Below are 15,935 nucleotides of genomic sequence, written 5' to 3'. Positions count from 1 at the left end.
ATTATAGAATGTATGTACCAGAAATGGTTTTCAAGATTGCAATTGGGAAATTTTTCAGCTCACTATGCACCTCACTCTGGCCAGCCAAAAGTGATTAAAAGTGACACCAACCCGTTATATGACCAGAGTGATCACAGATATTCTCCAAATATCCAAATTGAGTGTTGAAAACAATCTGCATCAACTTGGACATGTTGGCAGGCTTGAAGTTTAGGTGCCACAGCAATTGAATGAGGCTAACCTTGCTCAATAGATTTCCATTTGTGAGTCATCACAGAAATGTGAAGAAAACGATCCTATTTTGAAGAGGATGGTGATGGGGGACAAAAAATGTAGTGTCTAAGGGCAAATGATCACAAGGGAAGCACAGTAAACCACCACAACCTCCAAAGCAGGAATTCACCCAAAGAAGGTGTGTTGCCTTTTACAAGCTTCTTCTAAGGACAAGTCCATCAATTCAGATATATTCTGTACTGATCATAAGGGCATTATCTTTCATCATGACAATGCCAGACTGCACACTTCTTCCTAGATGCAGGCTGTACCTCCACATTCACCCAGCTTGCACCTTCAGATTTTTAACAGTTTTATCTCTTCAAAATTCATTGAATGAACAGATCTTCACCTCTGGAGAGGATGTAAAAATTTGCCTGGAAGAGTTTTTTTGCCAGTAAAGGAAAAAAAAACTTTTGAGCAGAGAATAATGGATCTGCCCACAAGATGACAGAAGATACTGGAATGAAACAATAGTTATATCACTGACTGAATAAATCACTTTGTATTTAAAATGTCTCATTTTTGCTTAAACTGAATGGACATTTTGGACAACTCAGTCAAAAGTTCCGAACTTCTGAACAATGTAGTCATTACATTTATTAAAAATAGCAGGTAAATTTCCTTAAATCACACTGCCCTCAAGAAGATTTGGCTGCTATTTCTAACAGTTCAAACAACATAAAAGTACACTTGTTAAACATCATCAATGAAAATACTTCATTACATATAACCAACAAGTTCTCTAAGTCAATCCAACACAAATCGGGAAAATATAAATGTTGAGATCTGTATATACATATACCTATGCTGATAATATAAAAAAAATGTACACTAAAGATTGAACTGATACCAACATCTATGTATATGTACTTACACAGAATATATGTACATTATCCTGTGTTGCTTAATATATACAATCATATATACTAAGATACATACAAAAAATGACATTCAATTTAATTTATCTTGTAGAAAATTTTGATTGAATCTGGAAATACAACTCAACAAAATGTGGCTTCACTCAATTTTTTAAACCTCACAGTTATTTCAATTTTTTAAATTGATATTTTGAATACAAGTTCATCTGATTTAAATTAAAAGCTCATAAATTAAATTGCAGTTCAGTTGTTTTGATTTTTTTTAAATATGAGAGCAAAAGATATAGACAAAACATTCAAGCAACTAAACTAATAAAGACACTTGTTTAGATATAAAGAGTCCAATCTGTAGACTGCTAACTTCAACATAACAAAAGTGATGAAAATAATAAATAAAAAATTCACTGATAAGATATAATTCAGAGATATCACAATATCAAAAATAGCTACTTTCAAATTGTCAAAGTTTAAACACCGAGGGAATTATCTAAATTTTGCAAGCTATGAGGTTTGTTCAAACTTTGAAAAGACATAACATTCATTTCAAATCATTAGATCAATATACTGAAATTATTCCAAGAACATATCTTGGATATTCATTTCTAAATTTAAATCAGATTTTAAATAATACATTACTTTTCACTTGTAGAAAATCTAAAAGAGAAACAAGATTTAATTTCATAAATTCTGATAGACTTCCTAAAAATATTTAATGACATCTATATAATTACATTTAAAGAGGCTATTCACTAATTCTCCATAAACTTTTTTTGACAAAGACAATAATAAATAAGTCTAACAGATTTTTTTTTTATCTACAAGCAGTAATTATACAGTATTACAGCTACTTATCCAACTGAAAAGTAATAATGAGCACATAAGTTATGGTGGCATAAACTACAACACTATTCTACATGGAAACAATAGAAAATATTTAGCAGTACATTACTGATATTAGAAAATAAACACTTCTACTTAGCGCCAAGATTAAAATAAACTTGTACAAAATCAAAATGAAGTCTTAAAAATAGGTCAATTCACAATCTTGAACATATTTTTAAATAAATATTTATGGAGTTTGAAACATGTGCACACATGCTAGCATCTCTATAAAAATACATGCAGCAAAATCTAAAGGTAGTATATAAACAAGATGAAATAAAATCTATTTTGCACCAACTGGGAATTTACAATAAATCATTGTAAATATTTGCAAGTTACCTTCAGACTCAGCAAGACTGGCAAAATGTTTGGCCCACGATGAAGGATATTCCATATGCTATCTAGAAATATATACATATATACATACACACACACATCCATTCTTAGATAGTTTATACCCCACCCCTACTTAATTACTTCTCTCAACACTTAAGAATTGTCAAGTTTAACTTAAATGTCAATCATTTTGACTCTTCAGAACAGTGGTGGAATGAAACTTGAAAATATAAGTTATCTATTCACAATGGAAATTAAAAGCTCTAAATTGGGCTCTAAACTTTAAAACATGGTAATGCAAAACATTCACAAACTTGCTACATTTTGATAAATATTTAAAATACATAAAAAAAAAAAAAGATTCTGATTATCTAGTAAAATTCTAAAACCTCATTTATCTAAAGCCTATAAAAAGACATTACAATAGTGCTAAGAGGCATAAAAGTCTCAATTTTTCTTGTGTATTTTAAATAAATTCCCTTAAGTATTTACGGGTCAAAATTGGGAAACAATTATTACCAGTTTTTGTAGACAAAAATCTAAAATTAAAAAATATGTAATTAGAGAATATTTTACATGATTCTCAAAATGTCTGGATGAAAGTTTCCTAACAAATTAACCTTTCCGGTCTGCCCAATCCATTTGCTTTATCTGTATCACAAAATTAACTACATCTTGGTTGTATTTAAGTGTCAAGAACAGAAGAAGCATAGATATTCAGAGAGAATAACAGAACTTTCTAAAGCCTAAGAAACTAGTATGTGATACAGCTACTTTGCTTTCTTTTGAGGTAGCAAGATTTTTAACACAGCAAGGCAGTAAAAAAAAAAAAGAGGAGGATGTGAACTTTATCTCTGTGAAATCTATTAACATTTACATTGCTAGAATTGTGTCTTTGTTAAGTATAAGCATGTCATAATAGCATACTGACCAAAAGGTCAACAATTTAACAACATTGCCAATTTAAAATACTGAAAATTTTTTTAATTTTCGATTAAATTCATTAATATTAGAAGTTTTGTTTGCTGGCTGTAAACATACCTACCCATCATGCTGGTCAACTGCTGATTATGTAGGGGCAACAAATAGATAGAACATTCACCTACACAGTGCAGATATGCTTCCATACCAGACTTCATAGTGTAAGAAATAACATCCAGATAAGGAAAGGTGTATGACCAAGAAATGTATTACCTAAACTTTACATGCCTGAAAAATACTTTTGGACTGCAAGATTGGAGCAGTGAAGAATAAACATCAATGGAAACAACTTATGGAATCACAGATTTGTTGAGAATATCATATTGATAACTAAGTCTGGAAGAGACTAAAAAGAATGAGAGAAATGATGTGCTCCAAGCAAGACCAATGCATTGAAATTTGAACACAAGCAAAACAAAATCATAAATGACAAGGTGACACTGAAAGTGATTACAGTGGAGAAGGATGAAATACAAATTGAAAAATATATATACTTATCTTATGAAAGAAATAAAGGAAATTAATGTTAGTTTGGGCCACTTTCAACAAGCACATTGTCACTATAAAATCAAACCGCAGTTTGCCTTAAAAGAAAAAAACCTAAAACAATGTATAACACCAACAGTCATTTCCAAATCAGAAATGTGGACCCTAATAGCAGAGGCAAAGAAGAAACTGACAGCATACTAACACAAAGTAGATCTATGCTTGGTATAATTTACAAAAACAGAAAACAAAGAATGAAGAGATGAAGATGGATAAGCAATATTCTTACCACTGTAAATAAAATATTAAAAAAACTGATGTAGGCAGAAGATATTTGTAAAGTGACAAACATTGGGTAAAAATCATTATGGGATGGCGACTAATAATAGGGGGAAAAAACATGAAAGAAATAACAAGATTAACAAATATGGACAACAATCAACTAGTAACATCAAACATGAGACCAAAAGAACTGGCTGAGCAATAGTGTCAATAACAGTTAAATATCACCGAAAGTATGAACAAAAGAATCTAAGCTTTTTTTTAAATGAAAAACATTTTAGACCAACAAATATTTTCCCCTAAATTCATCAGTATGTTTATTGTAAAAAAAAAAATCTATCTTTTCTCTTTGCCAGTTTTCAAATCTCTTCAAAATTACTTAGTAGCAAACTATCATACTATATAATACAAGATTATTACTCATACAAAAAAGAAAAACAAAACCCACTATACAATTTAATTTACTCTGGGTTTTCACCTATTTCATATACACAGATCTAAAAATTAAACTCATTTATGTGATATATTTTCTTTCCTTCTCAGATTATGAGCCTGAGTGATCTGGATTTTCTTTAATGTAAGAAAACCAGATCAAAATAAGAGCATTAAGAACATTTGTAAACTCTTTAAAAACAAAATCAGAGAAAATTTTAATACATTAAAAGAAGAAGAAAAAACAGCAAACATTTAATTTACCAAATTAATTAGCTGTTTCTACACTTAGTTTCATTATTTCAATCTATTTGTGAGGTAGTTAATTTAATGAAGATCAGTTTCTTTTGCTGAACCATGCTTCCTGTTGATGAAGATTCACCAGTGCTGTAGCTAAATGTTTAACTGCTATAGAAATTGTTTCCAGAAGTGTGGCTTGATAGTGAATAAACTAGAGTAGGTAAACTGATAAATTTAGTAGCTCATAGTTATAACCTTGAATCTTAGTAAAGCTGATATGTTGTATTCATATGGGCTATAAGAAAACCAATACACAGCACATCAAGAGTATTCAGCTTATGGGTTGTCCCAAATGTTTTATCCTAGTATTGACCAACTGCACAAATGATGATTGAAGCCACACAACCAAATGTTGCAAGATACAATTACAACAATAAAATTTAATTAAATTCATTGATCCTGTTTTAAGTTACAAGAGAATTGGCCATGTATATGCGATTTTAATTGGCTTTTATAAAGAGAACATGATTTTTTTGTTTTTTAGTATAAAGACTGTAAAGCAACGTTTGTTTGTAAGATAGTTTTCACTCATTTTATCATTTTTATCCTCATGAGAAAAGGCAGAGAACACAAAACTTGATGGGGTCTTATTGGAGTGGGTGATGTTAGTACAGTTAGCCTTTAGCTTAAATTTATAGTTCAACAAAATGTCAAAACTACACAACAAGCTATGAACTAACAGAACCAATGAAACTAAAATATACAATATACATTACTGACTTGCATGGTAAAATACAAGTAAAACAGATGTATGGCCATTTGTAAATGATATGCAAAATGATAAAGAACAAAAAAAAAATTAAACAATTAAAAAAGGATCAATATTTGGTTGCCTATTCATCTTCAAAGCCTGTACATGCATACACACAATTCTACCTCCTAAAAAAAAGCTGGATTTTATAAAGTAGCTCTAATTTATATCATAGACAGAAACTCAACTTCAATATCTAAACTGAACGTTTGGATAACTTCAGCTTCCATAATTCAATTAAATTTAAATAACTATTGTTTACTAATTATGAGAATAATTGATCAGCTGAATAGTGAAGATTAATTCTTATCAAACTACAGAATATCGAAGCAACATGAAATTACAAACTTTTAAACAATTAAAGAATCATAACTTGTCTCATATAATCTTTTACATGAACAGATTTAATAGGTCACAATGGCTGTGTCCTCTGTAGTTACTGAGAACATAATTTTTTAAACAAAGATTGGCAAATGATACTAGTTCTAGTGTGTAGAAAAGCCTAAAATATTGGCAAATCCACTGAGAAATGTAATCTAAATTGACTGTTTCCATTTAAGAATAAGTAGACAATTCTTTTGTGTATTTTATACATAATACTTTCCTTTATATCCTTCTCCAGGAGCTCAATTAGCAATTTGAATCTACAAGCTTATGAAACACCTATCCATTCGTAGAGAGCTATGACTAAATATGTATTTAAATCCACAAAGAAGATGAGGGGAAGAATCTCAGGGGAGCATCCTGCGTACTAAATACACGAGCTGTTGGTTGACCTTTTGACTGGCACATTAACTGGCTCCAGTATTTGCTTCACAAATTTACACAAATACTTCATAAAATTCCAACATTTCTGAGGAACGGGAATTAAGACATTTTTCATGGATTCTGGAATTTTTTTTAAATGCAGTTTTATATAGAAAACATAGTAGTCAAACTTATTTCTGTCATGAAGTCTTATGCATGGTTTTGAAACAATTGATTAGTACAGATAATTATTCAACTATCTAGAATGATTATATATATATATATATATATATATATATATATATATATATATACCAACATCGCGCCAGTGGCACATGTAAAAAGATTCGAGCGAGGTCGTTGCCAGTACCACATGACTGGCCCCCGTGCCAGTGGCACGTAAAAAGCACCCACTACACTCTCGGAGTGGTTGACATTAGGAAGGGCATCCAGCTGTAGAAACTCTGCCAGATCAAGATTGGAGTCTGGTGCAGTCATCTGGTTCGCCAGCCCATGTTAGCATGGAAAGCGGACGTTAAACGATGATGATGATATATACACACACACATACACTCTACCTTACATTCACATTTCTAGGATACAATCAAATTCCTTAAACTCTTCCATTAGTAACTCTTATTCAAAGAAAGCAAATTAGCTTTCAGAAAAACTTCTGATTTAACATTGCTCATTTGTTTATTTCAACTAAATGGTAAGGCAAATGACAATTGCAGAATAAAACTGACAATAATCTCAGCTGTACATACATATCTGAATATAAATCAAATTCAATGCAAGCAACAAATATACATTCAACCCTTCATAATCTGTAATGACATGCAACAATTAAAGCTACTATATATACCGATACTAAATATAAGAGATATTGTAAATGAAAGTGGAGAGCCATGCATAAATTTTATACAAACACAAAATCGCATTTATGCAACTACAGAATAAGAAACAACATATGTGAAGGGAATTCAACTGAGAATCAAAACTAGCTTTGAACAAGCAGTTAATTTCTACTGCTGCTGTACAATCTAAGATCTAAATCAATCAGAAATTGCCTTTATAGCTACACTTGGAAAGTTCCTATTCAGAGCACAGATCTAAGTAAGACTTATTAAAGACTGGCAGCAATTGCCTATACAGCAAGTGCTCTCCTCTCTGTACACTGCTGATGTTGTTCAAGGGAACAAACACAAGGGCTGATAGGGCTCGGCATCAGTGTCACCACATGTAAAATACGAACAAAAAGCTGGAACAAATACCACAAGGCATTTTATCCCATTCTGAAAATTCAACATCCTGGGCTGGTACTATATTTCATGAAGCACAGAATGTAAAAGATGAACAAATTACCACAAAAGAAATTGCCCAATGCTCTAATGATTCTGCCTGATCTACACTGTCTTACAATAAATGTATGTAAATATATACAAAAGGATATATGGACCTAATCATAATTTTATCTGCTGCTGGCAAGTACTGACTTGCTAGTGGCACTTTTTAAGTATTTAACATTGGGTTTCCTCAAGGGGAGATAGGAAAATGCAATCATTTATTTACATAAAAGCATTCTTTTTCTGTGGGTCAAAGGTTGGAGTGTGCTGCTAAACAACTCCATGCCAATCAATCAGGTGGCCTTTACTTCAATGCAGGTTAGAATGTTCAGCATAGAGGAGGCTGTGACCATAGTCCTTGCAGACCCTCTCAGACTGAAGAGATTGATGCCATAAATAATATTACTCTTGAACAGCTGGTGACAGAAAAAAATACTATCCCATATATGAGAACAGTATTCCTTTGTAAGCCTCACTCGAACTTTGTATTTGCAGTAATCTAAGGAATATCATTCAAATGAATTTTAATTTGAGCAATCAAACAAACTTCAATTTTTCTTCTCTAAAATAAAAATGAACAAAATCCTATAGCTGAAGACATTTGGTTATGTGCTTCATAGTTTTTGATTAATTCGACAAGCTGTTTACAGAGTTGTCCTCAACTATGTTTACCATGACATCTTGATAATTATATCAATGATTTGTCACAGGTAGATGTGAATACCTAGTAAAAGAATATGCTTGATCATGACTAAATATCCCACTGTAAAAATAAAAACAAAAAACCTTATCCAAGGTAGCATAATTTTTCCACACTAGCATGCCATTTCATTTATTTTATATTTTCCCCAAATATATGAACAGCTAAGCATAAAAAATAAGTACTCTTATTCAATCCAATGATGTTAGACATACTCACAATCACAAAATGTAAAGAATTCCAGAGAAAAGAAAATTAGAATAATTTATAGCTACAAGAGAGATCATTTGCTAATTTACAAGATAGGAGACCTTTCTTGTATATTCCACAATGTTGAAAACGTGCAGCTAATCTAGTTAATTAAAATTTATTCTGTAGACTGAAGACCTAACCTACTTCAAATTATCAAAGTTATTATTTGGGAACAATTTCTCTGACAGAATGATTCTAGTGGTTGAACATAGTAGTGTATGTGAACTAGTGGAGTAGATTACCTTCACATTTATTCTAAATCATCATACTTAAGACAATAGCTATGTTTGACTGCAATAGGTATCAATAACCTCAACCCCAGGCACTACTCTAGTTACCTGTATTCAACTTGTTATATTCCTTTCTAGTTAACACAGTAAACCACTTATTCAGTCAAGAAATCAAATAGCATCTGAAATCTTTAAGTGCACAGTTAAATCTTCACCTACTTAATATAACCTGAAATTTTTCAAGTTACCTTAGGGCAAATGATATTGTAGTAGATAACTTTATAATCCATGTCTACAACTAATCAACCTAAGTATTTTATAATTGGCTAGTATTGATATTCAAAGCTGAATTTATTCTCACTGTTCAACAGCAAGTACTTTCATGAAGTCTTAATGTTACTGATCTTTCAATATTTTTATTCAAACTCAGAAGAGTGCTTAAATAGTCTTGTGTGGTTTATATTCTTTGGACAGAGGTCAATCCTGATTAAACAGACCTGTGTTTAGAGCAGCTCTAACCATGACAATCATTTTTATTTCAGACATAGAACATGTAAAAACTACATCATTCACTGTTCTTTTTCAGACATATTTGACTATCTTTAGCAGACCATGTGGTTATGTAAGGCTTTCTGTTGGTCCAACTGGTCTATATGCAAACAAAGTTATGTTTAGATTTTATTTCCATTGTGGATTAGGATGTAGCAGGTTTCACCATACTATTCCATGCTGATTAATATTAATCCTGAAAATTTTATCCAATTTTGCTATTTTGTTCAATAAGTAACTAATGATCAAACCAGCAATCATATTTCCATCTCTTAACTGCTTTATGGCAATTTATGTTTTCCAGGTCCCAAATATAAACTAAATATATTGGAGCAATTTTACATTGCAATCTGTAGATATAGGCACAATATTGCAAATGCTGATATGGAATTTTTGAGCTGTGGAGTTACAGGGAGTCAGTAGATTTGATTAGATTATTTAAGCCAAATACTTCTAATCCAAGTTTTAAAAAAATAAACCTAGCTCATATGTACAAAATAAATAAAAATGAACACAATTATGAAAATTCAGAAACAAATTCTTTTGCCATTAAACCCAAGCCTGCAACTGTAAATTTTAAAAACCTAATTAATCACTGATAAAGTAAAACATTAGATTTCACTCAAACATTCACACTATTTCCTACTGAAATTGAGATTTAACACATCAGTTAGTCACTTTAAATCTCAAATCAAACAGAAATTTCAATCTTCATACTGTAGCAAGTCTAACCTCTAATATATTGGACAAAATCCAAGATACTACTTGCGACTTTTGAGACTGATTTTAGTTACTATATAGTTTTTACTGTTTATTACATAAATTTGGTAGTAATACCAACAAAAATCTCTATTTCATTGTTTTAAAACTAAACCAAACTTTAAAGTGACACCAAATTTTAGCCAGGATTTCTCAACTATTCAACTAACATATACCACTCATCCCACCAGTTCTTTTGGACAATTAAAAGATTAAAATATTCATTATCGCTTTTGCTACTAAATAGAAGCTTGAACTGTTTTTTCTATAATATATTACAAAAAAAAATGGAGCAATTATATTAGAAGCAACCTGATGTTTTAACATGAATTCATTAAAGCCAAACTTTGACCTGTGACAATTGGTGTGCAGACTCAACACTTATGTCCACTTTCGCAAGACTTCTATAAAATCATTTTCTCTTAACTAGATATGAATAGTAGATTGAACAGTATTGGATATCTTTTTAGAAAAGAGTAGGGGAAAAGTGGATTGTAAAGAACACTGGATAGTTGAAACAACGCTATTAATTGGGATGTGATCAATATAGATCAGTTTTATTATTATTCAAATGACAGATCAAACTTAAATAATGAGTAAATGTTGAAGAGGTAACATGCTGAAATATGGTAGAAATGTTATCAGCTGAACAAACATTTTAATTAGATAGTAGACATCAATCCAGCATCATAAACAAGCATACTTTATTTTTTTTTATAAATTGGACTAGAAGAAGGGACTGTGCCCATGGCATTTGCAGGCCCTCCAAAACCAGTGCAACTGATGCTGTCAGGAGTCTACTTAAACTTTTGCAAACTGATGACTGCAAGAAAGGCATGTGGACAAAAAGAATTTCAGAAGGCTAACATTTTGAGTGTAATGTTTAGTGCAGGGCTTAAGGAAGGGGTAATTTTACATAATACAGGTTATAAGAGAAGAGTAGGATAGAAGTGCCAGGGTGAAGCTGTGAGAAGTAGAAGTTACTGTAGTAGCTCTATGCAAGGCAAAGAGAGGAGATAGCACATCTGTAGATTAGTGGTTGGAGAGTGTTTGGACCATCGACAATGTGGGTTTTACTTGATCATTACAAAGGATTAGATGATGTTGGGAGATGAATTATCTTCTGTCTCTGAAAAGAAAAGCTAGTCTTTGCTAAGTTCAGGACGTGTGGTCACCAAGAGAATCTTAATGATAATGAAGCATAGTACTTGAAGTGATCCTGAAAGCTCTAGATGCATGTTGTATGTTTAAGGGAGGAAAGTGCAACAACGTTTTTACATGTGTTACAATAGTGTCCTTTTGTTGTTGGTTAAGAACCCATTAGCAAACCAAGCAAATCCTGCAAATACAGCCCAGGAAACACTCTGAAATACTTCCATAGTCGTACTCAACAGAACCTCAACATTCAGATTATCTAGAAAACACTACACAAAAATTAAGAGAAAATCAAGAAGTTAGCTGGAATGTCTTGGGCAGCATTTTAAACTGTGTTGAGAACATCCACTATAGCTTTATGTTACAGTAAGACAGACCACATTATGTTATTCTGTCTGGTCACTTCCATCTCAGAACATGAACAATGCATAAAGCTGGTGTAGTGTATATCAACTGGATCACAAATTTAATAATGGGGGTGTGAGAAAGACCATACAAAACAAATCACTGGAGGATGTTTCTTGGTCTATTCATGGATTTGATAAGATGTCTAGGTTGCATATGGATGATGCTTGGATGCAGAAAGTCAGGAAAGTACAAAGAGTCTATCATCAACATAGGAGTGGCCTTGTTGGCAAGTATGTCTGATATATAGGGAGAGTGATATAGTGAGAAAAAAAAAAACTGGCTTATACCAGTGTTGAAAGACTTTCATCAATACAGTCAGCACAATAATACAATCTGACAAGAAGCTACTAGGAGATGGATGGAGACCATAGGTAGTGTTGACAGATTTGCATATCAGACATAGTTGAAAGCTTTGCTGATACTGAGATCAACATTACATTGAACAAGCTGCTTTTCTGGCAAGGGACCAAAGGACCAGTTTCAGATGGAGATGCCTAAGAGCTTGAGAACAGGGCAATGGACAGAGTGAGTTCAGATGTGTCTTACATGAGTTGTAGTGTTGAATGTGAGCCAGGCAGTTTATAGCAAGGGGTGATTTTATCCCAAGGGTCAAAGGTCTTGTTTTTTGCTCAGCTCAGATAATGTACAGTCAACAACTATTGAAAAAGTTGCAAGAAGCAACAAAAATTTTAGAAAAAATAAGTAAATGAGTGGAAATCAAACTGGTGTGTTAATAAGGCATTAAAACAGAATGACTCTCCCCAGATAATAAAATATTTCAGTAGAATAATGTATAAACCATCTGAGTTGAACTGAGTTTTGTTATGTACAGGATGTAGAGGAACACAATTATGAGAACGGCTTTTCATAGGTTCACGAACTGGTGAAGGCAACTTTGACCAATTTAGCTGATTCTGAGTGTCAAAGTTAGGGAGGTGATGTACTGAGTGTATGGTTGAGATTTGGCTATGGTCAGATGAAGCAGCAGAAGCATAAATGGTGACTGTTTGGTACAAAAGTGATCAAAGACGTTTGGAATGTCTGTGTGGTAAGTTTGTAGGGAAAGAGACTAATTGATGTAAAAGGGTTAAGGGTGTAAAAGATTTGGTTTCTGCACTGGTAACATCAGTAAAGGATGAGTGTCAGAGCCAATAAAGAGGTGTAAGGATTTTAAGTCATTAAGGACCAATGACTTCAAAAAGGGACATGGTTGAAGATTTGTTGGTGATGCAATAAGTTCAGAAAGTGGTAATCAAAGTGGATGTATTTGAAATATCAGGGGAGGGGAACTTCGAACAGAGTAACTGCAGGTATTTGTTGCTGACATCAAGGTGAGTTAAGTCAGTGGCAGTGATAGCACAAAAAACACCTTTCAGAGTAGTTTGAAGTAGAGAACGTAACCCAGACAGCAGAAATTGATTATAGATAAGGGTTACGTGATAAGAACGATAGGACGCGTGTGGTTTTTCATATGTAGGAAAGAGCAATCTATACCAACCCATTTTATCACTAGAAACAAATGCACTCCTCCCCCTTTTTAAATCATAGTCAAACAAGGATCTGAACACAGACCTTAAACCAGAAACTTAATTCAAAACAATTATATTTTTAACATTTCATCCTTAAATAATCAAGATAGGAGACTATCCGTTAGAAATAACTGTCAAATTTCCATCAAATCACACAGATACTGTCTTTTAAAAAAAGGACATTAGACAATATAAACCTAGAAACACAAAGAGAGATTAGTTATTGCAGAAACGCTTTCGATCCGAATCTGCTCAATCAGAGCAAGTATGGGGCTAAACAACCGTTGACCTTTTTGAAATTCCCGAAGCGTGTGCATCCATTTGTGAAAACGAAATTTCAGATTTTATAAACCACCATTTGTTATATATCACAAGGAAATGGTGTTTATTCTTTTTGTTAATTATTCAACATTACAATTTTGTTCGACAATCATGCAACTTGGGGAAGTTTCTATTTAATTTCTTGAGCATTACAGTATTGATTCGATTAACATATTATCCACAATAAACATGTGACTATCATATTTATACGAACATATCGACGAATCGCCTTAGAATATTGACTCATTTTACAGCAATCTACCTACAATTTTGACTTCCAAAGAACAAGATCAAAGCTTACAACATAACGATATTTGAAGTTTCAACAATGGAAGCTCAAAATGGACTTTGAAGCCTTTTGACAACTAGAGGGCAAAGAAAGAGATCGATCGGGATGAGAACTATTCTTTCTTTCACTAACATACGCCGAAGATCTAAAATAGAAAGAAATACAAAAAAAACTATGGAGTAGATTTCGAAGTTCTGTAGGTCTTGTAATTACTAAATGTTCTAAATTTATATTAGATGTTAATTGGCTATGGATTTGAGGACGGTAATGATTAAAGGGTACAGGGTAAGTACTAAGTAGTTCCTGATACAAGAGACTCCCTGACTTTTCCACTATATGACAACTGGTCGTTAAAACTTAATTGAGAGCAAACAGTTCGAGAAAAACTGGAATAGTTCCTACAAGTTGGTACAGGTTGTGTCATTCAGGTAAGGGCGAAAAACAAATCTGTAGTGTGGATTACGTTTCAAGTATGACATAAATTTAAGTTTTAAGAAATAGTTAATAACCTAGCGAAAGGCATTTGTTTTAGATATAAGAAAAGACTGTTTTACTAAAAGTCTTTGTTTAACCTATAAACATCCGGCAATGGAAAGGAGTTTACTTTATTTTTACCCCCCCCCCTTTACACACACATACAATTTACATTGTTCCACTTTCGAAAGGGCGGCAAATAGTACCAAAAGTAAATTTTATATAACTATTTAGAAGTGGGTGGGAAGAATTTAAACATCGATTTAGACGATTACACATTTACTAATTAATTAGGACAAATAAATATATGTTTCTTCTGCATTGCAACTGAAAAACTACAGGGGAAAAAAAATGAAATGTCGTGTGTGTGTATATATAATATACGTGTGTACGCAGATGTATCTATATGCGTATGTATGAGTATGAAAGAACAGCACATGAGAATGTGTAAAGGGAGTTAATTAGGTAGGTGCAATGAAGGTAAGCTATCTTTAGAACTAGTTTCCTCTCGACTCGATGTCTTATTCTCTCGGTGCAGTCAAAGATATCGGTGGGGGGGGGTAGGCAAAGATATACCAGTCATTTACTCCAAACAGCAAATCAATATATAACACCTTGAGTCAGATTATGTGAATATAAAATAAAACAGGAGAAACAATGAGATTATTGTAAGGAAGTGGGGGCTAGATATATAAGATTATTTTTTTTTTTTTTTCAAATTTAAGAAAATGGTATACAAGTTTGAAACGACTTTCTCACCTTATTCCACAAGATTCTACTCCTGATGGTGTCTGCATATACAAACAACAATCAGATACCGACAACAGGATGCTGCTTGCTGCTCCTCTTACTTAAAAGTGACGAATCAGTTTTTTAACGTTTCCACTTTATTTATTGTATATTTAGAAACTGAAGCAAGTTTTTGTTTACTTTTTTTTAAAAATATTAATCTGTTATCACCTGAAATATATTTAAAATATCTTTAGATATCATTCCACTTAAGGTGGCATTTACATTATTTATCCTCCATATCACTTTTTCTAGCAAATGCCATTATATATATATATATATATATATATATAAATAAATACACACTCATATATACATATACAGCAGCACGGATTAAAGTTTTCAGAGGATACCAATGGACCTATCATATAGAAACATTACAGGATTGTTGACTACTTTTTTTTTTTTTAATATATAAACCAAAAAACACGGAAAATAAATAATACAACCACAGCTAAAAAAAAAAAGAGAAAGAAAGAAAGAAATCAACAGCGATTACATATCAAAAATAACGGTCCGGACCAATGAAGAGACATTATGTTGGGATAGAAAAGTGTTGGAAATTATTCAGGCAGAAAGAAATAGTATGCTTAGTGGTAAATATCTGCACCACACACTAAATCACACACACACACATATATATATATTTATATATATATATATTAGTGCTTTAAAAACGCGATGTTATGATGTAATTCTAACCCAATAGCAGTTGGAGAGGAAGTCGTGATAGTGGAGCATACACCATACTCTTAAATCTATTGATAGATAGCTGTCGGGCTT

The 15,935-nt window shown here is 32.3% G+C and overlaps 1 protein-coding gene across 10 annotated transcripts in view; it reads right to left on the bottom strand.

Moving 5' to 3' along the window:
• LOC115212964 (protein phosphatase 1B) overlaps positions 1-15,935 on the bottom strand; it is a 243,233-nt gene that overhangs the window by 63,909 nt on the left and 163,389 nt on the right. Inside the window, exon 2 of one of the 10 annotated variants that reach the window (XM_029781824.2) lies at positions 15,123-15,323. The exons of 7 other annotated variants lie outside the window; for them this stretch is intronic. Coding sequence is in view for 1 of the 3 variants with exons in the window: in XM_036504128.1 (XP_036360021.1) it covers positions 2,376-2,430 (55 nt within the window). In the remaining 2 variants the exon portion in view is untranslated. Of the gene's footprint in view, positions 1-775; positions 783-2,375; positions 2,446-15,122; positions 15,324-15,935 lie in introns of those variants that run through there. 2 more of the 10 variants (XM_036504128.1, XM_036504131.1) reach the window with 2 other exon arrangements.

The sequence above is a fragment of the Octopus sinensis genome, linkage group LG6 (genome assembly GCF_006345805.1).
Source record: "Octopus sinensis linkage group LG6, ASM634580v1, whole genome shotgun sequence".
In the NCBI taxonomy this organism is placed as follows: domain Eukaryota; kingdom Metazoa; phylum Mollusca; class Cephalopoda; order Octopoda; family Octopodidae; genus Octopus; species Octopus sinensis.
This window is presented reverse-complemented; position numbering and strand designations above follow the sequence as displayed.